Source organism: Mus caroli, chromosome 3 (genome assembly GCF_900094665.2).
Source record: "Mus caroli chromosome 3, CAROLI_EIJ_v1.1, whole genome shotgun sequence".
NCBI lineage: Eukaryota > Metazoa > Chordata > Mammalia > Rodentia > Muridae > Mus > Mus caroli.
The window spans coordinates 91,621,030-91,647,155 of NC_034572.1; the positions used below are offsets into that span (position 1 = coordinate 91,621,030).

At 47.3% G+C, this 26,126-nt stretch overlaps 1 protein-coding gene across 5 annotated transcripts in view; it reads right to left on the reverse strand.

The window, feature by feature from the left end:
* Nucleotides 1–26,126, reverse strand: part of Chd1l (chromodomain helicase DNA binding protein 1 like) — a 55,114-nt gene that overhangs the window by 3,656 nt on the left and 25,332 nt on the right. For all 5 annotated transcript variants that reach the window (XM_029475104.1, XM_029475103.1, XM_021158320.1 and 2 more), the window contains exons 10-20: nucleotides 25,597–25,693; nucleotides 23,691–23,764; nucleotides 22,559–22,669; nucleotides 19,146–19,260; nucleotides 18,080–18,233; nucleotides 16,367–16,544; nucleotides 8,173–8,321; nucleotides 6,627–6,790; nucleotides 5,930–6,132; nucleotides 4,821–4,919; nucleotides 2,480–2,550 (exon numbers count right to left, since the gene is read on the reverse strand). In XM_029475104.1, the coding sequence (XP_029330964.1) occupies nucleotides 2,480–2,550; nucleotides 4,821–4,919; nucleotides 5,930–6,132; nucleotides 6,627–6,790; nucleotides 8,173–8,321; nucleotides 16,367–16,544; nucleotides 18,080–18,233; nucleotides 19,146–19,260; nucleotides 22,559–22,669; nucleotides 23,691–23,764; nucleotides 25,597–25,693 (1,415 nt within the window). The remainder of the gene's footprint in view (nucleotides 1–2,479; nucleotides 2,551–4,820; nucleotides 4,920–5,929; nucleotides 6,133–6,626; nucleotides 6,791–8,172; nucleotides 8,322–16,366; nucleotides 16,545–18,079; nucleotides 18,234–19,145; nucleotides 19,261–22,558; nucleotides 22,670–23,690; nucleotides 23,765–25,596; nucleotides 25,694–26,126) is intronic.

Genomic DNA, 26,126 nt, shown 5'->3' on the forward strand with positions numbered 1-26,126 from the left:
CTCTCTCTCTCTCTCTCTCTCTCTCTCTCTCTCTCTCTCTCTCTCTCTTTCTTTTCTAGATTTATTTATTTTATGCCTATGAGTACACTGTCGCTATCTTCAGACACACCAGAAGAGGGCATCGGATCCCATTACAGATGGTTGTGACTCCCATAAGGTTGGTGGGGATTGAACTCAGGACCTCTGGAAAAGCAGTCAGTGCTCTTAACCACTAAGCCATCTCTCCAGCCCTGGACTCTGTTTCTTATTCGCAGACACTGTGGTCCCCTTTCTGCTCACTTCATGCAGTGCTGTAGAAATGACTGAGTGAAGAGAAAGAAAACACCTTGCTGTTAGCCACGCAGGTCTTCGAGTGCGAGTGTCTCCTGGCCTCAGTTTCTACCTCTTTTTCTAAATCAGCCATGATCTGCCTCAAACTTCATGGGTTTGGCCCTCAGACAGAGTCAGGTGGATGTGCTAAAAGATAAAACTCACTACAGATACTCCAGCCGACGAGCAAGGAGGAGACACTTGCGATGCACAGCCGAGGAGGCGTGGGTTGCCTCCTGTCTTCTGCCGGCTAGAAAGCATAATCCTTCACAGGAATTTGTGTATAAACAAAAGGGAGGAAGCCTGAGAATTTTACATCACACTTTCTTATTCTACTCAGGAAATGCTTTGGGGCATATTTTATGAGCCAACACTCTGTGGAGTACTAACGATAAAAAGAACAGAAAGGGCTGGCTGCGAAGCCTATGGCCCGAGCGTGATCCCAAAGACCCTCCTGGTGGAAAGAGAATGGACAAATGCAAGTTGTCCTCAAGACCAACAGGCATGTGCACAGGCAAGTACACATACACACACAAGGCACAAAATAAATAAAAATGTAATAAATTTACACAAATGATTCAGAGAAAATAAGGATCCCCATATATGAATGAAGGGCCTGATGTTTGGGCCAGGGAAGGAGCAAGGAGCTGTTCCAGGGACTGTAATGGGAGGGAGCCCTGAGGCACAGAAAAAGATGTGCAGTGGCCAGGCCCACCTGCCTGTTATGCATGGATCGAGTCACTTCCCCAGTTGCTATGTTGGGGATCCAAGCCCTTGGGACCTAAACTGTGACTACATATGGACAAAGTCTTTATGAGATAAATTAAATAAGGTTGAATCTTAATTCAAGCTCATGTATGTACTTTTAGGAGGCTGGGGGAAAACTTGAAAGGCGAGGGAAACTGGCTTGGGCAGTAGAGTGCTTGCCTCCTGAGTTCATCCCCTGAACCCACATAATAAGTAGGGCGCTTGTAATCCCAAGCTGGGGAGCTGGAGACAGGCGGATCCCAGGGCTTGCCATAAGCTCCAGGATAGAGATCCAATCTCACAACAACAAAGTGGGTGGCCTGAAAACTGACAAGTGAGGCTGGTATCTGGCTTCCACGTGCACACATGTATCCTTGCGTGCACACACACACACACACACACACACACACACACACGGAAATCAGAACATGCAGAAAGGCATCAAATACGTGCACACATAGAAGCTAGCCTGGGAGGGCACGGTGAGAAGGTAGCGGTCATGGAATGCTATTGGCCCCTAGGCTGCTGTCTGCAAGCATAGCAGAGGAGCATTAGTAGTGTCTCTCGCATGGGATGGGACTCAAGTTGGGACAGTCATTGGTTGGCTGTTCCCAAAGTCTCTGCTCCATCTTTATCCTTGCACATCTTGTATGCTTGGAGACAGGAGCCTAGCATAACTGTCTCCTGAGAGGCTTTACCCAGCAGCAGATGGAGGCAGTTGCAAAGACCCACAGACAAACATCAGGCAGAGTTCAGGAAGTCTTGTGGAAGAGTAGGGATAGAATTGAGCAAACCAGAGGGGTCAAGGACACCACAAGAAGACCTCCTACAGAGTCAACTGTGGGCCCATGGGAGTTCAGAGACAGGGCCACCAACTAGGGAGCAGCAGGGGCTAGACCTAGACCCCTACACATTTGTAGCAAATGTGCAGCTTGATCTTCATGTGAGACCCCTAACAAGTGGAACCAGGCTGTCTCGGTCTCTGTTCTCTGTCACTGGATGCCCTTCCCCTTCCTGGACTGCATGGTTGAGCCTCAGTGGAAGAGGATGTGCCCAGTCCTGCTAGGACTAGATGTCCCAGGGAGAGGTGGTACCAAGGGGTGTTCCCCTTCGGGAGGGGGCAATGCAGGAAGGGAATTGTAAGGGTGAGAGTGCGAGAAGGGGGGGCTGTGATCCAGGTGTAAAGTGAATAAAAACAGAACAGACTGCTACCCCATGTGGTCACATTGTCTCCAGCCACACTCGCAATATGTTTCTAAGGCTGAAGCCACCCAGTAGGTGGCATAGATGTGCAGACCTAACAAGCTACTGTGCTCCTGCAGAGGCTGGGCAGTGAGCATGCACAGGCTGGACAGCAGAGGTGTCAAGAGGAGCTGTCACTAGCCAAGCTTTAGTCCTGGCATGTGACAGGCTTTCTACTTACCAGATCTTGCCCCTTGTCTCGTGACTCTTTATCGTCGATAGGAAATAGAAGGACATCGCCCAAACTCAGGTCTGAGGTTTTAAGAGAGAGTAAAAAGAACATTAAGTTCCTGAAGAGTTCATTTTCTAACTCCAATCACATTTCTTGTTATTTTCTTGCTTTCTGAAATATGATCTCCCTCTGTAGCTCAGGCTATCCTTGAACTTACAGCAATCCTCCTGCCTTGACTTCCAGGGTTCTAGGACTATAGGCATGGGCCAGCATGGCTTGCTCCGATTAGGTGTGGCACTTCACCTCCCTCTGAATTCTTTACAGCCTTTCCCCCGACTTGTCATCATCTTCAGCAGGTAGCCAGCTGTTTCCCTCCAAACTCTGGTCCTCACACATTACCAGCCTGGTGCCCCTGTGGCCACCACAGTGATTCAGAGAGGAAGGATGAGGGTGCCTGAGTCCCTGTCTGTCTTAAATCACCCCCACACTACACTCTACCGTCCCACCTGTTCATTTCCCTCTCTCCAAATTAAATCAAGCAGATATTCCAGGCAAATGGGCCAATTAGATCTCAGCTTTACAAACCTAGTGTGGATTTTCTGTTCAAACAAAAATGATAAATAACCAACAAAAAACCCTGCTCTTTTAAGTCATTCTTCCGAGCAGATTTCCCAGATAAGCACCTGTGAATGGTATGATGTGGCTAAGCGTCCCTCCCCCTTGGATAGTGGCTCTACCCTGGGCTGCCTGGGGCTGTCCCTGCCTAGATCCTCCTTCATCGGGTACTGGGGATGCTAAGTCTGGGGAAGATACAAAAGAATGAGACAGCGATAGAAATGCTCCCGTCACCTCTCTCCGGCAATGCGGACTCTCCTCATCTTCTCAGACCCAAGGCAGCGCACTCAGCCTTCTCTGGTCACTGCAGCGGAGCTCCTCTGCTCTGCTGCCCACTTTAATCCCTCCTCAGAAACGATGCACGGCTCCTCTCTAGTTACACTGACCACTACTCTTTAAGTCTGTGTAGCACATTTCAGACTCCAAACTCCTCCCAGTGTTCCAAGGAAGTACGGCCACCAACAGGGCGAAATCCAGCGGCCATTCCGATTCCACTTCTGTCTCTTTGCCTTCATCACCCTCTCTTTAATTGTGCAAAGCAGGTATTTCTAATCTAGAAATCCAAATTCAATGTGTGCCAATACGGAGTTTTGAATTCAGATTCTCACATGGCATCAGAATAGGAAGTAGCCCACTTGACTGCCTGTGGCGGGTACATTAAAAATACTGCTGTGCGAAATTACCTTCACGTTGCTTATTAGATATGAAACATATGTAAATTTTGTACTTAGACTTGGATCCCAACACCACAGACTCATACTGTACACACAAATATTCTGATTTTTCTTTTTAAATCTGCAATTTGAAACATTTGTGGTCCCAAGCATTTTGGATGAGGGCTACTCAACCTTACCTCCAAACGCTACAGTCGCAAGGTCCCTCTTTTCTCTAACAATCCCTTTCCTCTTCCTGCCTCAGTGACTAGGTGGCTACATTTCCCAGGCTCTGTTATCTGTGATCTCATTTCTCTCTCATGACTATAATTCAGGACTTTACACAGGGTCTCCTCCATCCACACCTCGAGTTCCTCTCTCTCTGGTTTTCTAGATGGCAGGTCAGAATCCACATCTGCAATGACTTCTCTCAACAATCTGCCACTAGAGCCAGTATTCACTCCGACTGTTTACCCCTCCAGACAGGGCAGAAGCATGATAAACGCAATCTCTAGCAAACTCTGGCAGGTGTTCCTCCTACCAGGGCTCTTACTGCCACCGCAGTCACCTCAGGAAAGAACAAGGAAGCCTTCATCCTTGCCTCCACACTGCAACTGCTGCACATCAAAGCAGGTGCCTTTTCCCGGCTCTGGTACCAAAGGCTGACACTGCCCATCAAGGCCCCCAGTCCTGACACACCCTCACTTCTGCCTTCAGGGAGTGTGATAGCCCTCCATCCCCACAGCACCGAGCCTGAGCTGTCGTGAACAGTTTAAAAGTGTGGCCGATTTCTCTCTACTAGGTCTGATGTTCTTCTAGGGACATAGTCAGGATGGTGAGCAGGGATCTGGTCTTCGAGCACGTGTATCTCCTATCCTTATTACAGCCCCAGGGAAGGTGGAGACAGTGTCAGACAGAAATTATGAAAAAATAAACTTAAGGGGGATCTGCCTCAAAGTCACACATGATGGGCAACCAAATGCTGGCACTTCTCATTTTGCAGTGCACCCTAAGCCACCCGATGCGCCGCTTTAAGTGTCCTCTCTGCCCTTGAGCCTCTCCTCCTCTTCTCCGCTTCTTACCTTCCATTTCCCCAGCCAGCTCGTATATTTTTCTTGGTTCAGCTGATCGTACTTCCAGAGCTGTGAATAAGCCGCCTCTGCCCCAGCGGCCAGAATCATCTGACAGGAGAGAGAAAATGTCCATCTACAGGAGGCAAGGCTAGTGCGTGACTTGGAAAACCAAAGGCACACACAATAGGCTTGTGGGAGAATGACTATTTAGAAAAGGAAATATATCTAATCTCCTAGGAATATTCTAGGAGGTACCAGAATATATTGTGCCAAGAATTGTCAAAACAGGAATGTCGGAAATGAAGTGTTGTGAAAGAGAGGCTCTGGCGCCTATGACTGTGGGAGGTAAGAGGCGGGATGCAGACAACAGAGCAGACAGGCAGAATGGAGTAGACACCGATAAGCCCGCAGTGCACACCTGCCCATGTAGTAAGGAGGAAGAAAAGTAGAAGGACTCAGTCTAGCTGGCTAGCCCTTGTATTTATACTCATTTACTCTACACACATTGGCTCATAGATCCGCCATGTCAAGAACTGTTCTAAGCACCAGGCTCTCATACCAGTGAACAACAACAGTGGAAGTCCTGGCTCCACAATGCTCACTTTCTAATGCACCGAGACAGTCAAATAAACCAATGGATGTTACGGCGTCAGGTGACTAAATGCATGACAGAGAACAGGACAGAATACGACAGAAGGCAATGATGGAGGCCTCTCCACTTACAGGGCCAGGGAAGCAGTCGCTTGCACATGCTCAGTGAAAGAGGATTCCGGGTGGAGGGAGTTAAAGTGTGCCGGCCGGCCGCAGGGGGAACACACTTGGAGTTTTGCTGTTCCTCACAGGATGGATTTACTTCCCAAGTGTCACCTCATTCCACCGTCTTAATCACCAGGATAAAGCTGATACCAATAGCCTACATGTATTAGGCGGCTGGGGCCCAAGGAGGTTGGATAGCTCAACCCAGTAAAAAGTCAACTCTCACCGCTAAAAGCCACGCCCCTTGACCATACAATGCTGCCCTGGGATGATCACTTTTAGGTCGCATTTGACCTTACCCTTCCAACTTCTTGGCATCACAAAGACAAGGTATCCTCAGGGTCCCCGCCCACTACTCTTACCTACACAGTGCACAATGACAGCATCTTCTTCGCCAGCCTGGGGGTGGGTGACGTCGCCACTAACATAGTTAATGGAGGTTGAGTCTAGATCTTCATAAGCTAGCTCGGCAGAAGACTCATCTCCGTCCTCCAGGTCCTCAAGCTCGCTGTCCTCCGAGGACAGGCAGAAGGACTGGTAACCGTTGGATTCCCACCAGGCCATCCTTCACCAGACCAGAGAGAGAGGGGGATTAATGATCCCTCGGGTTATCTCCTCACAGGAGGTGACAAGTGAACTCCCCCTGACTGAAGTGTTCTACCCACGAGTAGATAACCTGAGCTCAATCCCAGGAACCAATAGGGGAAGGGAAAGGAGAACTGCCTGCAAGTTGTCCTCTCATCTCTCCTGTGTGCTGTGGCTCATGAACATGCATGCACACACACACATACACACACACACACACTATAAATAGATAAATCGGCACATAGATAGATGGACAGACAGACAGATAAACTTGTTGGACAGAATGCATCTTCACCTCGGCACTGAGGACTAAACGTAAAGGTCTAATCTTTAAAACTGTACTCTGACTCCAGTAAGAGCTGCAGAGCGATCAAGATGTCCCGGCCTTAAAGCCATGTCAGCTGTGGGCTCACTACACAAGACCCTCCCCTCAGCGACAGTGACCCCCCCCATCCTGATCTAAGGCAGACAAACTTCTTCCTGTGTTCAGCCTCCTCCTTCTCCTTCCTCTTCTCCTCCATCAGTCTCTTCCTTTTAGCCGCTGCTTCCTGTCTTTTCTTCCGTCTGTCCTCCAGCTCCTCTGGGCTAAGGATCTTCTTCCTTTTGATGGGCCCTTCTGCAAGGCCTGGGATAAGAACCTGAGAGACGAAGACCTACGGTCAGGAAGCTCAAGGCCTGCTGCTCCTCTGCAAGCTCCATCTAAAGCACTCATCCTGCATGGGAGCAATGGGAACAGTGCATCTCCACACTGCCTGCATCTCCACACTGCCTGTGCGGTGGGCGCTGACCGTGGGTCACTGTGCTAAACATGACATCTCACAGGCACCGTGGCCACTGGGCACCAAACTCTGCCAAAGCACTGAGGTGGCAGTCACAGTCACTTCATGGGGAACAAAGCACGTCCAAGTAACTCCTCCTTCTCAACTGAAAGCACGACTTACAGGATGCCAGCCCTAGCTTAAACAATTTTAGTGCAACTTTCTACAAATCATTATATGATTCCTTTTGAACCAGGTCATTTCAGCAGCCTCCTTACTTAATGACTGACTGTTCTACAGAACAAACATAAAGTGCCAGACACTGGAATATCACATGTCGTTACGACTGTCATCCTATGAATGAGTGAGTGAATGAATGAATGATGACTTAGGGTCACAAAGGCCAACAGCAGGCATGGCATCTTCTTGTAACAATGTGGTGCCTAAGGGGTGGCTTAGAGGACCAAGAGCTGCTTTTACTTGCATGAAGTCATAAAATATACGCACCATCCTAATGCCTATTCTGAGACAGGGTCTCATGTAGCCCAGGCTATCCTTGAACTCCTGATCCTCTTGTCTCCAGTTCCCAAATGCTGGGATTACGGGCATGCACCACAATGTTCAATTTCTTTACTCTTTTTTAAAATAAATTCTTATGTTGTTACTTATGTATATATGTGTGAGAAAGAGTGTTTATGTGTGTGTGTATGTGCGTGTGTATATGGTACAAGTGTGGAGGTCAGAGGACACCCTTTGGGAGTCGGGTCTCTCTTCTTCCGTGGTTCTGGAAGTCCCACTCAGAGAGTCAGGCTAGCATAGCAAGTGCTCTGACTGCTGAACCATCCTGCCAGTTCTTAATGTCTCTTAAAGATTGATTTACTTTATATTCTATGTGTATGAGTGCTTCCCTTGCATCTATGTGTGTGAGCCATGTGTGTGCAGGAGCCTGTGGAGGACCCCCTAGAACTGTAGTTACAGGAATGGGAGCTGCCATGGATGCTGGGAATCTGGGCCTTCCTGAGAACAGTAATGGCTCCTAGCCAGTGTGCCATCTCTCCAACCCTCCCCTGCCTGACCAATGCTTTTAGAACATTTTATAGTAATTATCCCAGAGTGCAGTTCATTTATTACATCCAGTCAACACAGGCTTGTTCCTTATCAACCCATCCTAAGAGAACAAACTGACCCCAGCAGCACCCTTTGCTTTCTTAGGTAACAGACTGCAAGAATCTATGGTGTTATAGAAAAGTAATGGCTCTTACGCTGCCTTTGTTCCGGAGGGTCCGGCCCCCGTGACTTGTCTTCTCTAGAAGAGTTTTCTGAAGATTCACCAGCTGTTCAAATGACTTTCTGTCTTCCATACTGGGCTCCTTAGAATAGTCTTTACCTTCAAACAAGTACATATGGTTTTCTAAGAACACAAAACCAAAGAAATGGATGTTAGGCGGAGGAAAACGGATTAATAGTATTCAAAGCAGCTACGCGGGAGAACAAGGAAATGGACCATATTCTAAAAATGAGACAAGACCAGCTTATGACCACACCGCTTCCCTTCCTGTCACGAACACCTTTGGGTCCTGCATGGGAATCCTATGTGTTCTCTTTTCACAGGACAGAACACAGTTCCTGGCCCCATTGGTCCATCCTTGATGACCAAGGACTGGGGAATCCCTTCACCCCGCCAAGCCTCCATCCAGAGTGGGGTGAATACACCATTCTGCTCCTCAGCATGAATCTCACTGACAGGAAGGTTCGTTCCCTGGTGAATCCCCATCCTTAATGTCAAGCACACATTTAATACTCTGCCTGCCTACTCCCAATACTATTGAAAGAGCAAACAGCATATCATGGAGAAGATGAAGCACTGCAGAAATGACCCCTGCAGTTTGAGCTCTGAAGCTCCCACACTGCACCTTCCTGCCTTGCATCTGTGCCCTGGCTAACACAGGCTTGCCCAGGGATGGAGGGCTCCCTCAGTTCCCACGGCTGAATACTGAAGGAGGGACATGCTGATTCTGAGGCCTGAGTGCTAGACAATTATACAGAGAAGACATTCCTGAGCGGCATTCGTTCTGTGAGGTCTCTGTTTTATTTTTAATTGTGTGCATCCAAACATGTGTGGGTTTGTACACATGAGTACTGTGCCTGTGGGAGCTAGAAGAGGGTTTCAGATCCCCCAGAGCCGGGGCTGCAGGCAGCGGTCAGTTACCCAGCACGGGGAGCAGAAAATGACCCAGACGAGCATCGAGTGCTCTTAACGTCTAGTTTGTAACTGTGTAAAAGGACAAAGCACGCATTTGTAAGGCTGTTTTACAGACAGACGGAGGCTTGGTGAGGAGGGGTGAACAGTGAAGACCAGGAATCAAGAGAGCATCATCCGTGATCAGCACCCATCCACAGGTGAGGACTAGAGACCAAGGCCCACTTAACAGCTCATGTTGCCGAGCCATGTATTTTCAGAGCGCTGGGAAGTCAGCTATAAGTGTGTTTTCCCTGGAGGGTACAAAAGCAAAACATTTTCACTCCCAGGAGATCAATTGCTTCACACTTGTACCAAACTCTAACCAGCTATAATTCTAATTGGCATTTGCTAATTAAATCAGCAGGGGGCTTTCAGTGAGATGCTCCATCAGCAAGCGGAAGAGGAGAAAATAAAGCCCTGAGAAGTGTCAAAACAGTCAACATACGTAGCCACAGACACCATGAAATGCTAACTTCTAACGTAAATGTGCCTTTGAAAAACCCTGGAGCTCACAATAAACCAATCATATTTGGGATTTTTCTGCTGGGGCTGCTTTATTGACTAGTCTTTCATAGCCACTGATGCTGTTTTAAATCCTGCACCCTCAGACTGCAGCCAAGAGAGGCTGAAACCACACCCCAGACCATCGGTCCTCAACCTGGGTCTCAACCCTTCTGGGGGTTGATCGAACCTTTCACAGGGGTTGCCTATCAGATATCCTTACCATCAGATATGCATGTTACAATTCATAACAGCAAAAGTTAAAGTCATGAAGTAGCAACAAAAATAACTGTACGGTTGGTGGTCATCACAACAGGAGGAACTGTATTAAGGGGTCACAGCGTTAGGAAAGGTGAAAACCTCTCCTAGACCCTCATATATACTCTGTCAGTTCAGCCACCTACCACACAGGGAGACTAGACCCGTTCATCAAAGATAAGCTTCCAAATGTTAATTCTATGGGGTTTTTTTTTTTTTTTCCTTAGCAGTTGGCCTGCCTAAAAATATATAATTTTTTAGCAATCAGATTGACTTAAAAGTGTAATGATCTTTCTGAAAACATGGCAATTTTATTTTGTTCTGGCAAATGTTAGAAGAATAAGCTGAAATTAATCTAAGTGGGTGAAGAAATGGATGTAAGCTTTGGCATTTAAGGTAATCAAATGTAACTTAAAAATACGGCCACCTGCATCTATTTCTCCCTTCACCTGAGACCTCTAAACGACAGTAACGGGGTTTTAAGAGAGACATATGAGGCGATGGTAAATGGGAACGCTCAGCACTCTCTGGAGGACGTGCAGTGGCTGAAGGGAACAACAGATCAACATGAGCCACGGGAGCAGAGGGGCAGTGCTCAGCCGAGGTTAACCATGAGGACAGACCCTCTCCACCCTCCAAAAGCCTAGAGTTCACAAGTGCAGAGTATCACAGGTGGGGCCTGAAGGGAATATCTGCATGCCCCAAACACAGACACGCTCAGCCACGGATATACCCTCCTTTTCAGCTTAAACCAAAGAGCTTATGTCAACCCTCACTCTGCATGGATAATATTAGAGAATTTGTCTCTACACTGGCATTAAACACTTCAAATATGAACGTGTAGGACGGCTCCCTCTGTGCAAAATCTGCTCATTCATGTTGGAGCGGGGCCGTGGCAGTATCTATGCGCTCATGGCAGGGCTGCCTGTTAGCCTCCTGTCCCCATACCAGCACCCCGGCTAGACCACCAGTGGACACCAGGCATGTTCTAGGAGACTGAGCAAGAATGAAAAGATTCCAAAACAAAATAGAGAAAGAGACAGACAGACAACACGAAGAAAATGAAGCAAGCCATGGACAAGTGGGCAGAAGATCTTTTTCAAAGTACAACCAATGCCCTTCTGGTAATCCACATTCTAATCCTGCAACAACAGTTCTCAAGGAAGCCTCAGGCAGCATCACAGCCTTGAGCTGACAGCAGGATACAATTAAATCAGAGGACAAGAAAGCCTCTCAAAGAATACAAATGGGATGCTATCGTGCAAATTTTAAAGATCAAACATGACAAAGGTCAAAGAGCAGTGCCCCCTCAAGTGACCAGCTGCCTGGCATCCCATAAGAACCCCCCCTCCCCCCAGTCCACGCCTGCTATGAAAGTCAGAAAGTCCTATAGACTTGCATTTGCAAGCGAACAGAGAGATGGGCACCCAATCAGGTGCCAACAGGTCCAGAGCCAGGCACACTGAACAGGCGAGCGAGCAGAGGGGCTCCAGTAGCACGAGAGGTAGTGCGGACAGGCTGAGACCCGGCACCAGAGCAATAGCCACCAAGGAAAGTTAAGATACTAGGAAGTAAATGCAGGCAGAAAGTTTGGAAAGCACCGTGCTCTGTGTGTACTGGAGCTGTGGGGGTGACTGTCCCCTTCTCACCGTGCTGCTGCAAAGGGAGAGAGAAGGCAAGGGAGTGCCCGGCCTACCTGTCGCCCCAGGTTATAAGGGCCCAGTTCTCAGGCAGAAGGCGGCCTGAGTTAGAAACATTTACTTCCAGTCACTGCTGGTACAGGAGAGCAGTCACTGACAACAGCCACGAGACATCGGGGAGCATTCTTCACACAGACACACTCCAGTGGGCTAGCAATGTAGCTCAGGTGGCAGAGTACTTACCCAGCATGCACAAAGCTCTGCATACAAGCCCTAGCACCCCAACAACCTGCATGGTGGGACGTGCCTGTCATCCCAGCACGGAGGTGGGTGTCGGAGCAGCAGAATTTCAAACCTAAAGATCCAGTAGTGGTTTGAGGCCAGCCTGGGATACATTAAGACCCCAACAAATGAATAGACAAACACTTCAAATCCAAAAATTTGGAACACTAACCACAGTTGGGGGTGCAGAGAGAATCACGTGTGTCATACACATGAGTCTTATGCACGACACAGTCTGCATGGCTCATGAGCCGAAGTTGGATTTACTATTCAGGACTGAGAGATGGCCTGGCACTTAAGAATGCCTGCTGTTCTTGCAGAGGGCCTGCTTCAGCCCCAACATTCACATGGCAGCTAACTACTGTCCATAACTCCCGTCCCAGAGGACCTTGTGACCTCCTCAGGCGGTGCACACATGAGGTGCACAGACACACATGCAGGCAGGACACTCACACACATAAAATAAAAATAAATCTTTAAAATAAACTAAAAAAGTATTGGGGTTCAGTTTACCCCATTCAGTTTGGGGTAAGATGGCAGACTAAAGGCTGTCTCTGTGTGACAACAGTCATAGAAAAAGACTTTATCCCAAAGACAGAACTAGAGGAGGAGCTTTGGAAATTCAGGAAGGAGGAGAAAGCCTTCCAGCAAAGAGCCACCGAGAGAAGACAGCTGCATGGAAGAAAAGCAAAGCCCCCAGCAGGTGAGGGGTGGAGGGAAGTAGGAAGGGCAGAAACCTTGGCACAGAGGTAAGCGAGCTGACCCTCCAGACAAGCCTGCAGCTCTTGAAATCTCAGCTGCAGGCTTTGGTGAGATGTTAACTCCTCTAACCACAGGTCAGCCTCAGAGAGAAACCACTATATCACACTTGGAAGGCAGCAACCTGAATGCCATCTTGAGACTCTACTGATAAACAAACAAACAAACAAACAAACAAACAAAACCAAAAACCTACTCCATGGGTCTGAGATGAAGGGGCATGCACAGGTGGGGAGCTTCAAGTTGGCTTGCCCTAACCCAGGTTAGGGAAGGTCCTGGGAGGCAGCTATGATAAGCAGGAGGGCCAGCCACTGATAAGCAGATGCATGCAGGTGGCAGAAGGCTGGTCCAATCTAAGAAATGCACAGGGAGAGACAGCCCTGCCCTGGTGGCAGGACAGATCTCATCAACTGAGCTTACCTCAGATTGACAGCTCTGGGGCCAGCTAGCAGATCAAACTCTCAAGCTACCTACTACACTGTGGCCCAAGACATCGGAACACAGAAACAAGAAACAGAACAAGCAAGGCAGCACGGATCTCCCAACAATCACAACTCAGCTACTGAACTCAAAGACACTAAACTAAGGACAATGCCAGAGAAAGACTGCACCTGATCAGTGAGCCGAGGCTACATTCAAATAGATGAATCCAGGGCCGGAGAAGAATCAGAAACACAGAGGAGGGTTTCAAAACGGATGACAAAAGTACCAATGGGGAGGAAAGGAATAAAACTGAGAAAAGAGATTTTGAACAAGAAAGAAAAGAAAAGAAAAGAAAAGAAAAGAAAAGAAAAGAAAAGAAAAGAAAGAGGAATGTTGAAAATGAGAAATTCAATGAATCAAATAATGAAACAGAGGATTCACCAAAATGCTAACCAAGGAGGAAGAATCTTAAAGATGGCAGCCAGGCTCAACAAACACAACATCCAGGGTTTGGGGAGATGGCCCAGGGGGTAAAAGCAGCTGCTGTTCTTCCAGCAAACCTAGGTTTGATCCCCAGCACTGACATGACAGCTCACAGCCATCTGTAACTCCAATCCCAGGAGATCCTATACCCTTTTCTGGCCTCCTCGGGCATGTGGTACACAGAAACCCAAACACATAAAATAAAAATAAGTAAATCATATATATATATATATATATATATATATATATATATATATATATAAACTACATTCAAGCACGGAGAGCTGAGTTTGATCCTCGTGATTATAGACAAGCTGGGCATGTTCCCCTGCACACCTGTCACCCTCACACTGTTGGGAACAGAGAGAAGAGAATTGCTGGGACTTGCTGGCTGCCAGCCTAGACAGAAAAGTGAGCTCCAAGTTCAGGGAGACCCTGCCTTGAAGGAATAAGGCTGAGGGTGAGTCAGGAAGACACACAACACCCTCTTCTAGTATCCACATGTGCATCCACGCATCCATATACAAACATGCACCTGTACCACACACTCACACACTCACACACCCATACACACACACACACACACACACACACGCGCGCGCACATACAGAGACCACACACACACACACACATAAAACCACACCATACACACACACACTGACCACACCATACACACACACACACATACACACACAGAGACCACACACACACACATACAGACCACACACACACAGAGACCACACACACACACACACACAGAGGGGTGGGGGAGGAACATGGAAGGACTAGGACATTTCAAGGCAAGCACAAACAAAGGTAGTTCATGACCACCAAGCCAGCAGTGCAGAAGGTACTTACAAGAATACTCTATACAGAGGGGGAGGAAGAGAGTCTGTCATGAACACACAGGAAAGAATAAAAGCCCTGAGAAGAAGAATAAGGGAGAGCAGGGAAGAAATCCCTCATACCCACAGTACACAAGCAAACCCTAATACTAACAGAAGACAGGAAAATTACAAAGATCAAAGAGTCAACAAAATTACAGTATGGTAGTGATCTCAATAACAACTGAAATGCAAATGAACTCAAAGAGTCACAGATGAGCTAGCTGGCAAAAAAAAAAAATTAATTAATTAAAATAAAATAAATCTTATCTATCCATTGTCTCCAAGAAATACACCAGGCTGAGATACCACAACTGCGGGTGGAGTGTGGAAGACATCTGTCAGGGAAGCAAAGAGAAAGTCAGGAAAGAGGCCGACTGTACACTGAGGAGAGCTGTTTATTAGACAGGTAAGACGATCTAAATATGGACACCAACACTGGGGCTCCCAATTTAATAAAAGCAAACAGTATCAGACATACAAAGTCAGGCAGGACCTGATATGATAATAGTAGAGATTTCAGTAACCCACTCTCATGTCCAGAGAGGTCGACCAAACTAAGAAACAGCAAAGTGACCTCAGAGATAAACTGTTGCACGGAACAAACGGAAGAGTTCCTCCAACAGGAGCAGGATACAGCCTCTGCAGCCCACAGGACGGTCTCTAAAACTCATCCATCCTAGGCCACAAATCAAATCCCCCTGCTTGTTTGTGGTTGGTTTTGAGACATGGTCTTGCTATGTAGCCCAAGCTGACCTCTAACTCAGAGATCCACCTGCCTCTGCCTCCCAAGTGCTGGGATTAGCAGTGTGTGTACTACCACCTATTTAATCTTTTACATCTTACAAAATGAAAAAAAAGAATAGTTATGTCTTGCATCTTATGAGATCATAGTTTGAGAAAACTAGAACTCAAAAGCTAGAAAAATAAACGATACACATTCATAGAAATAATGAACAGAACAAATCTAGTAAAGGAGGTGATAGAATTCTGGAAATGTACAGACATTAAAGAGTGAAATTCAAGAAACACCAGAAAATGGAGACCTCTCATGCTCGTAGACTGGTGAAATTAATATTGTAAAAACATTGGTAATCAACATATTCCCTTCAATCCCTACCAGTATTTCAACAACATTTCTCCCAGAACTAGCAAAAAATTCCTAAAGTTTATAGGAAAGCATACAAACCCCAAAGGCCTGAAGAATGCTTTCTTAGCAGAAAGAATGCTAAAGGTGTCAGGATACACCAATTCAAATCTTACGGCAGAGCCACAGTTACACACACAGCACGGCACAGACCACAGCCGAGGGCCCAGAACTCAGCCGGGACAGCTAACTGAAAGAAAGATGAAATTTCAAGACCTGTAAGTCATATAAAGTACTCAGAAATTGCTGGTTGTTTGTGAGCCTAGAGGCTGCCTGGGGCTGAGAAAAAAGAAAAACAAACCTGGGTATGCCCTGTAGTTAAAACATTCCTGGGAACATCTTGACCATAAGATAAGGGGGAATGTGAGGACATAACAGGGCAACTCACAGAACTCTGACACCCTGCACGTACATGTGATTTTTCTGCTGATGTTTGAATAAGCCAATGGTGTGTCGCTATGCTGAATTCCACACCCCTAAGCCCCTTACCCCATAAAAACCCCTAGCTTTCGAGCCTCGTGGCCGACAGACATCTGTTATCTCCGGTGTGGGATGCATGTCGGTCCGGAGCTCCGTCATTAAACGACCTCGTGTAATTACATCAAGGCCTTTTCGTGATTCTTTGGGTGCACGCCAGATTGGGAATTGAGTGGGGGTTTCCCCAGTGGGCTCTATCTCTACGAAGGACAAAAGGACACTCTGAGAAAGACCCCTCCTTAACGGACTGCCGGGAAGACCAGAGTGCCATGAGAGGCCTGAGAGACCCACACCTCCCACCCCCGCACACAAGTCAACGCAGAATGGATCGCACACCATAAGACCTGGATTCCAACTCACTTCCTTCCTCTGGTTCTAGGCTTCCTCCTGCTGCTGCTGCTGCTGCTGCAGGCAGAGCATCAGGGGTCCACTGGCCATCTTTGGTTTCTCCCAGGATGGACTTCAGGTCTATATCTTCTATGGAGCTCCCCTCAGAGGACAGCAGTTTATCCAAGCCGAATTTGAGAATCTCACTTAACTTGGACAGAGAAGACAAAAAAAATCTAGTTAATTCTGCTATGCAGAGAAACCCTGTCTCAAAAAAAAAAAAAAAAAAAAAAAAAAAAAGAAAGAAAGAAAGAGCTGTGGGGATGCCGGTGACTCTGATGGACAGCCAGCATTTCCTGTCCGTCACAGGTGAAACACGCCAGCAGACTTTAACGGCTGGGTGATACGGGATTATCAGAGTGACTGACTTTCTCAGCCTCCATAATGATATACTTAGAATAAGCTTCCGATGCCCTGTGGAAGGGTAATGGTCATCTGAACATTTCCTAGAGAGCTCAAGAGAAGTGTGACTTGGCTGGACTCTCCCCACTAACCCTCCAGATCTCATCATCCGCTGAGTCCTCTGGCGACCTGCTTTCCTACCCCAGGGTGCCGCGGACACCACTGTGGCAAAGGCCGATTCCAATGCCTGGTCAGAGACTCTCTTCTGCTTCCTTCCTTCACTGTTCCTTGAGTCCCCTCATCCACTCGCTGTGACACCACACAAGGCTCAGATATCCTAGCTCCCAACTCTGCATATTCTCAAACAGTAACTTGGGCTCACTTGCATCTTGCCTTTATGACTGGATGGTTTATCTCTACTCACTGTATCTGTAACTTGGAAACCTTTAAGGTATACTATAATAGCTTGTAAATGCCTTAGACAGTTCGTTGATGCACCAACATCTGGATATATTTATATTTAATATTGCTATACATAACCAATACAACTGGCTTTGCATTTGGCACTAAAACCCAAAGAAAGCCAACTACTTGTGATAGGACTCGGAGGAAAGAGTCTGCACTCACGCCGTCCAGCCGCACTGAAGAGCTCATGGTGGTTAGGTTCACTGAGGTGGGAGGAGCTGCACCAGGAGTGGGCACGGCACTTCCTGTGTTTGTATGCTGGACCTTACAGAAAGGGGTTATGCACACACATCATGGCTCCCGCCTTTTTGCTGTGGCTATGATGGCACCAGCTGCTTTGGGCTCCTGAGGATTTGACTTTCCTGCCATGCTGAGTTTGAAATGTGAGCTAAAATAAACCTGTTAAGTTGCTTTTTTGCCTGGTGTTTTGTCAAAGCAAGAAGAAAAGAAACTAAGACAGAGGTACAGACTTGACTGCTGTGATTACCTTGGGTTTTGTTTGTAATCCTCCAGTTTTCAGTGTCCTCAGACATAACTAATAGAACCCTCACTTTGAGAAAAGCAAAGAAAGTAGATCCCTGAGGTTATGGTGTCTGCTTCAAGCCAGGCAATCAACGACTGATGAGGCGTGGGTTTAAATCCAGGTTAGACAGCCCGGCACACAACTCTCCCCTGCACTCCCTGTGTGTGTGTACACACACACACACACACACACACACACACGCGCACACGCGCACGCACGCACGCACGCACGCACACACACACACACACACACACGTGTATCATGCTCATTTTTTACCCCCACAACTCCCTGCACACAACAGGCACCATGGCAGGCGCCTTGTCCTGATGAGCCTTCGGAGAAGAAGAGATCCTAACCTGGAAGTCGGCCTCGGCTGAAGGTTTCTGGGCTCCTGGCGTGAAATGACCTCCTTCTATGACCATGTTGGTAAGCTGCAGTTTGGAGGCCGCCTTCCTATATACGATTTCTTCCACAGTGTCGCGGCCGATCAGCCGGATGACTTTAACAGACCTGTGAGCGAGTCAAACAACAGCAGTGTGATAAGCATTTACACAGTCAGGAAAAGACACCTGAAAGGAAGCAAAAGCAAGCACTGTATACAGAGCATTTCTACAAGGATGCTTTGATCGGGCCCTGAGGACTTGAAAGACACAGCTGGCCTTCAGTTACCTCTGAACTTTTCCAAATAGTGCAGGCAAGGATGGAGGTAGGAAGGAAGGTACGCCATCTGTGGCCAAGGAAAACCTTTCAGGTGCGTTATCATCCTTGGAGCCAAGGTCCTACCTCCTCCCAGCTCCTCCCCACCCGTCCAACTCCAGGCCAACTTTCTCTCTTAATAAAAAAGAGAGGGGGAAAAAAAAACCCCAAGAACAAACCAGAAAAAAATCCACAAGAAACATGAACGTATATGCACATGCACACACATACACACATACACATATACACACACAAATAAAACCCATAAAAACTCAATATTGGAAACCGTAACATATAAGCAAAAGACCAATAAGATGAAAAATGCCCAAATTAAGCAATATGAGACAAATCTATGAAAACGCTATTGAGTTCATTTTGTGTTGACCTTGGTTGGTCTTTCTCTTTCTTTTCTTCTTTCTTTCTTTCTTTCTTTTTTTCTTTCTTTCTTTCTTGTGAGGTGGTTCTTAGCTCGCTGAATAAATAACTTCTAAAGATTCCTTATAATCCTTTCATAATCTGACTTTTTGTTCAACAAAATGAGTCTGAACTACGGTGTGACCCAGCTGATGCGGTTGCAGGAGTCAGCAGCGACACTAGGCTCACACTGGGGTCTCTCCATTCCCCATTTGGTGCTGTCACCAAGGACTGTGCGTCTCCCTCCTTCCCAGCCAGAGAGTGTCTAACAGACCGAGCAAGTGGAAAACCACTGATGCCCAACTCACTCACTTGTTCTGGCCAATTCGGTGAGCTCTGGCGGCCGCCTGCAAGTCATTCTGAGGGTTGAAGTCGCTGTCGACAAAAATGACGGTGTCTGCCGCTGTTAAGTTCATGCCCACTCCACCTGGAACAGGGTAGGGAAAGTGTCACCCAAGACAGACAAGGACGGGAGAATAAGATGGTCCAGAGAGGCTCTCACTGATGAATGGAGATCAGTCAGACAGATGCTCACCCTCAGTTCCAGAGCCTGGCATGGTCTCACTTGCTCCCCTAACCTCCTACGGCCTGATTTGGGAGGACTGAATCGTCACACACAGCAGAATGGAGGAGGAATATTGACAAGCAACAAAGGAAGATGCTCAAGTCAGGAGAGTGAAGCAGTTTTATATCGGCCACTCCCCCATTTCAGACCCTTGGCTGCATTTTGCCTAGGACAGTCTGCAGAGAAATAGACATTTGCTCCTTCAGAAAGGAGCTGTGAGCCCGGGCCAACCTGTGTGGGCGTTCGTAAGGGGAGCCCTTAACCCACACTCACAAGCCAGGCTAGGTAGCAGGATCTCTGATGTGCTGATGAGGAGGGGTGCCGCTGTTCCTGGGCAGAACGAGAGACTGTGTACAGTGTCCAGTCCCCCCACATCCTGGGTCGTGTCCCCCACTAGCTACAGAAAACCTTCGACAGGCATTCTTTAACCATGTCCACTCTGACCAGACGCAGTGTGACAGAACGACGGTCACTTTCTGGGTTTTCTTTGGTGCTGCAGGGAAAGGGGTGAGGAGCGACCATGGGTTCCGGGAATTAAAAGGACCGTGAAAGCACATTACAGCCTTTTCTCTTTGATTAATGTGAAAACTAATACAAAATGGACCGGCTCTTGTCAGGGTCATTAGAGATCACAGCTGAAACAAGGGAGCCTGATGGGGCTTATTCCGAGAGCATGAATTAAAGGTTGCTTCTCAGAAGGACTACCGACTCCCAGCTGGGGCTCAGGACAAGCCGGGCAGGAATACTTTAATTAAGCTTTCATATAAAACGAAACCTGGAATAAAGGGCCGATAATGACTGATTACTGAGCCGTGCCAGGTTACCTAGCAAGGCTAGTACAATAGACATCATTTGCTACTTTTGAGCAATGTGCCAGACCCTCTCTTATACCCCACACAACAACCTATGGGCTCTGGCCTTTCATCATCACCTTTTGTTGATATGGAGGTGGGAGCACAGGGAAGTCAGAACACTTATTCAAAGTTGCACAGCTAGAAGATAAAAGAGCTAAGACTGAGTGAGTCTTCCAAGGGTGGCTCTTGAACCATCTTCTGGGCTTTTGTGGTTGTCATTGGAGTTTTTCCTTTTCTTTCTTTCCTTTTTGCTTCTTTCCTTTTCTTTTCTTTTCTTTTCTTTTCTTTTCTTTTCTTTTCTTTTCTTTTCTTTTGTGAGACCAGGGTTACCTCTAGCTTCTGGCTGAGGCAGTCCTTAACTCTAAGCTTCCTGAGCACCCAGGGCAGCAGGCTCTCCCACCACGCTAGCTACAGAGCCAGTTCTTGTTCTCTGAACACCTTGAACACCTCCCAGGTACTCGTCTCATTTAGAAATGTGCGACATCACCACCAGTGGTTTGGTGACTGGATACTAAGGTGTGCGCTATCTTTCCTGGGTTAAGGCTATTAAATGCAGCTCTCCTCCACAAAGGGTGAGTTCCCCTTCCTCTGCAGTGCCAGGAAGTTGCCTAGGGCTCTGTACCCGCCACACAAGCATGCACGCTACACTCAAGCCCATGAGTGATAGCTTTTTAGTAAGTCTGCTCATAATTGTGTGAGACATATTCATGAGCTATCACTGCCCCCTGGTGGCCATATGACTCACTCACAGAGACACTTGTACACTGGAAGGTGAACCGGTAGGCAAAAAAAAAAAAAAAAAAAAAATGCTGCAGACCTGTAGCTAAACCATGTCAGCGAGTCCCACGGTCTGCTTCTGCAAAAGGAATGCCCAGTGCTTCTGTCCCACTGCATCTGCTCAGGGGCCTCCAAGGAAATCAACTACAACGCGTCCAGCTCGTCCTTCGTAACCTCAGACATCTCAAACAAAAAGCTGTTCTCTGAACAGGGGGATGATGAAATGTTTAACTATCACAAACAGAACTGTGTCCCCCACTATGGTTGACCTGACTAACGCTTTAGGTTTCTCCTCAGACTACTAGAGACAGACTATGATAGAGACGAAGGACTGAGATGCAGGCTGTGGCCTTGGGGGAAAGGGCGGCCGGGAGGATCTGATTACATCATGCATTATTCTCTTTATTAGACAGATAAGGCATACTCTGGCAAAATAATCTCTTCTCCATGGATTCTATCTAGTGCTTCTTCTACATGCCCTTATTACGCTAATCACTCGGTGAATGCTTCCTAATAAGACTGAAGCTTTTCACTGAGATGCTGGTCTCTAATAGAGGGACACGCATCTCTGTATTCACCACGGCTATTCCAGGGGGATTTCAATTTATCAGAAATAAGGTAATGAGGGGCTGGAGAGGTGGGTAGGAGTGCACACTGCTCTTGCAGAGAACATGCTCTTGCTCATGCACGTATCTGTAACTCCAGTCCCGGGGACCTGACACCCTCTTCTCCCCTCCAATCTGCACCTGATGTAGATGATGCACACAGAAACAGGCAGGCATATACACATAAGTAAAAAGTTTTCTTAAAGAAATAAAATAATAAAACTAAGACTATGAGTTAAAGTTATTTAAAGACGAACCAAAGTGTGAAAAAAAATCACTTCCAAAAGCTAATGCCAAATTACTTAATAACAGAGAATGCACCCTCTTCTTGATAACATACCACAAATATGATAAATAATATTTATGACTGAAGTTATATATGTGTATATACATGTATGTGTGTATATATACATATATACAGATATGTGTATATATGTAAATATATGTGTGTATATATATGTATATATATATATATATATATATCAACATTGTCATAATTCTAAGTAGCTAGCAATTTTGCTGTAACTGCATTTTAAGCTTCTGCTGTTAGAGGAAAAGAACTAGCAGAGAGGCCCTCACCCCCCAGTCACAGCTGGGAAGAAGATCCGCATCCATGCCTGTGGATAAAACTTCCCACAGAAATCTCTCTGGACACTCCCAGGGCAGGAGTCAAAGCAGGCTAGAATGACTTCTATGGACTCAGGCTTCAGTCCCACTCTTTGATGGGGCCACAGCTTGCGTATAAGGTCCCATGCTAGAAGTCCAGCCCCTCCATCAACCGTGGCAACGGCCTCAATTCTCTTCTTTTTACCCCTTAGTAATGGCCTCACCTTTCCGAGACGCCGGGAAGTGTACTAATGGTTGGGATACAAAGGTGCCCTACCAGATCAGCTGCCTGCTCTCATCAAGACCTGTGTGACCTACCTGCCCGGGTGCTCAGGAGAAAAACAAAAATGGGCTGGTTTCCAAAGTTCTTAATGGCCAGGTGTCTCTCCTCTCCTCTCACGGAGCCGTCCACACGCTCGTAGCTGTAGCCTTGACAAAGAGGAGAAAATTAATCTATTACTTCTTCAAGGACTCTGGGAAACAAACAATCAGCCCATCCCAAAGCAGAGAGCAGTTTACCCTTTCCATAGACAGAGCCCTAATTCTAATCATTCCCAAGGGGGGGAGGCTACATTTAGGGAGACAATACTATCTTCTTATAAGAGAACGCATCATAACACATTCGTGTTCTTTTAAACGCAGTTGAAGTGGCGTTCATGTGTAGTTCTGACCACTCCCAAGTAATCCTGAACGGCCGCCCCAGGCAGTCTGTGCTTGATAAGCAGAAGTATGGGGAGCAGGTGAGGGGATGTGACTGGCGGCTCAGTGTTTGCCTTCCTCTGGAGCTGGAGCAGGGGTCTCCTCCTGTCATCACGCTCCACACCCCGAGAGCACTCGGAACATGAGCTCTGCTTATACTCCGGGATCCCTAAGAGTGCCCTGCCCTAGGTGCCCCACGGCCCTAGAGCATCAGAGGACTTAACTGTAGTTCAACTCAAACTGCAAGGCCTGGAGCTGACCCTTCTTCACCAGGGGGCTTGAGGTCAAAGTCACAGCTGTTTCCCATGACCTCACATTCGTTTATTATACACTAAGCCGAATACTCAGGCAATAACCCCATCCCTCAGTGTTAAATAGGAGGAACTGGCGCGGCCTCTCCCCTGTTGATTTGTGGGATGTCTGTATTTACATCTGTCTACTGGTTCTGAGTAAGTGCTCAGCTGCTGAAATGAATGTTTCATGACCCTGAGTTACTGCCACTGAAACTTGTCTATTATACATGGAACACTTCCCCAGCATTCGCCCCAGCGCCCATCACCGCAAACCACACAACCAGTGCTGATTTCCGACCACACATCTCCACAGGCCGCAGGGTTTACTCCACACGTCTCCTCTGCTTTTGATTCTGAGTAATGTGGGTCGCCATGTTCTCTCTGTAGCTCCCATGCCCAGTATGACTGTTGCAAACACAATGTTACGTTCAGTTACTGCAGTGGGCAGGGGGAGTCACCTCTGTAGTCCATATAGTCCTGCAGAATATCCAGCATGTGTGTCATCTGGGAGAAAAGTAAAACCCGATGGCCCCTGGCAAGAAGGAAAAAAAAAAGGTGACAACTCTAGTAATATTCAAGGTACATTTCCCTCAAGCAAAATGCTTTGGTATGAAAGAATCCAAGTTAATAAATAAATGGAATACTAAGGTAGAAGCACGATTTAAAGCCTTCTTCAGAAGCTCTCTACTCTTTATGTAAAGAATATAAGTAAACCTGGCACTGTCCCCTGAAAAGTGGCCACTCTTAAACTACAATGGAGAAATCCCCAGGGGCATCTGTCGATGCATCACAGGCTACGGGAAGCCCCAGATGAACCAGGGACCTCACCGGAATGTCAACTCGTTCAGCCCAAAGAAATACAAGCTTTCGTGTCAAAAGCAAGATTAAACACATTATTTATAGGGAGCAAAGTGTAAAATCCAAACCCATACACACACTCTAAGACCTCGAAAACCATGGCCAGCCACCTATCACTAATCTAACTTGGGGAGAAAGTCACTCAGAGACGAGCCTCATGGAGGCAGGGGCGGGGGGGGGGGGGGGGGGGGACGAGGGGTTTCCGAAGGGGAGACCTGGAAAGGAGAAAACATTTGAAATGCAAATAAAGAAAATATCAAATAAAAAGAAAGAAAGAAAAAAATTCAGAGATGATTCCTTTAGAAATGGGCAAATGACATCTCATCTCCCAAGATACATGACAAAAGAAGAAAAAAGGTAAAGAGTTGATTAGGAATGAAGTCAGGGGCTGGAGAGATGGCTCAGCAGTGAAGAGCGCTATCTGCCCTGTTCAAGAGGACCTGGGTTTGAGTCCAAGAACCCAGAAAGCAGCTGACAACCGCAGCAACTCCAATTCCAGGGGTTCAACACCCTCTTTTGACCTGTGTATGGCCACCGCACATGCATGGTACACTGACAACTGTAACATACATGCAGGCATAAAATAAATAGGTCTTTAAAAATAAATAAATAAATAAGGAGGATGAAGTCACAGGCTAGGGGTGGGTCGGGGGTAGGAGGGATGGTTCAGTCAGTAAAGTGCCTACCTCACAAGTACCAGGGCTGAGCTTGCGCTCCAGAACCCATATAAAAACTGTTGGGAGTGGTGGCATGCACAGCACCCCAGCACAGCATCCCAGCCAAGACCCCGAGTACCTGGAAGGAATATTAACTGAGCCCCTGTGATTTATACTGATTCAACATAAGCTGCCAACAGGCGATCGTAGAAGAAAAGATGAGTGCTGCCTCTGTCCAGGTGGGACAGCAAGGTCACAGTGATACAGACACCACACACTGGTAAGTCAGACAGACATCAGGACATTGCCAGTGCTGAATTAGGACCCTAATGGTTCTAGGAATCCTAACCAGAGGATGACTGAGCAAGGGTAAGGAGGAATGGGATGGCAGGGTCAGCAGCAGTCAGGGAAGGCTGACACCTAACCAAGACCCTGAAGAAAGGAAACCTGGACCAATCTCAAGAAATGGCTTTTCACCAGTTAGGTTTTAATAGTTACTAGCTCAAAGTAATAAGCATAAACCCAGAAACGCCAGCAGCCTATCCAGGGTAAACCCACCGCCTACCCTGAATACAGAAACGCCAGCAGCCTATCCAGGGTAAACCCACCGCCTACCCTNGCAGCCTATCCAGGGTAAACCCACCGCCTACCCTGAATACAGAAACGCCAGCAGCCTATCCAGGGTAAACCCACCGCCTACCCTGAATACAGAAATGCCAGCAGCCTATCCAGGGTAAACCCACCGCCTACCCAGAATACAGAAATGCCAGCAGCCTATCCAGGGTAAACCCACCGCCTACCCAGAATACAGAAACGCCAGCAGCCTATCCAGGGTAAACCCACCGCCTACCCTGAATACAGAAACGCCAGCAGCCTGTCCAGCAGGTGAAGCTTCCCACTGGCCTCAATCAGGTGCTCTCCAACTTCAAAGGGCTCTGGTTCCACACCTAGGAAAGAAAGAACACATTTCTAGTAATGTACCTGGCCAGGAGCAGACTCCCTGACAAGGAGAAGTGGACCGAGGGCAAACACCCTGGTAAACCCAAAGCACAGCTCTGGAGAACCACTGGTTTCGATTCTCCAATATCAATGCTATGAGAGAGAGAGACAGAGAGAGAGACAGAGAGAGAGAGAGACAGAGAGAGAGACAGAGAGAGAGAGACAGAGAGAGAGACAGAGACAGAGAGACAGGGAGAGACAGAGACAGAAAGATACAGAGAAGTCGGCAGGAAAACAAGCTTAAGAGCATGTCTACCTTCTCAGAGAATAGACAGAACAAACACAGTGTAGGATCTATGACTGGATCTTGGAGTTAAAAAGAAAAAGAAAAGCATAATCTAAGAGGATATTAGGAAGAATGGAGGGAAACCTGCATAATGT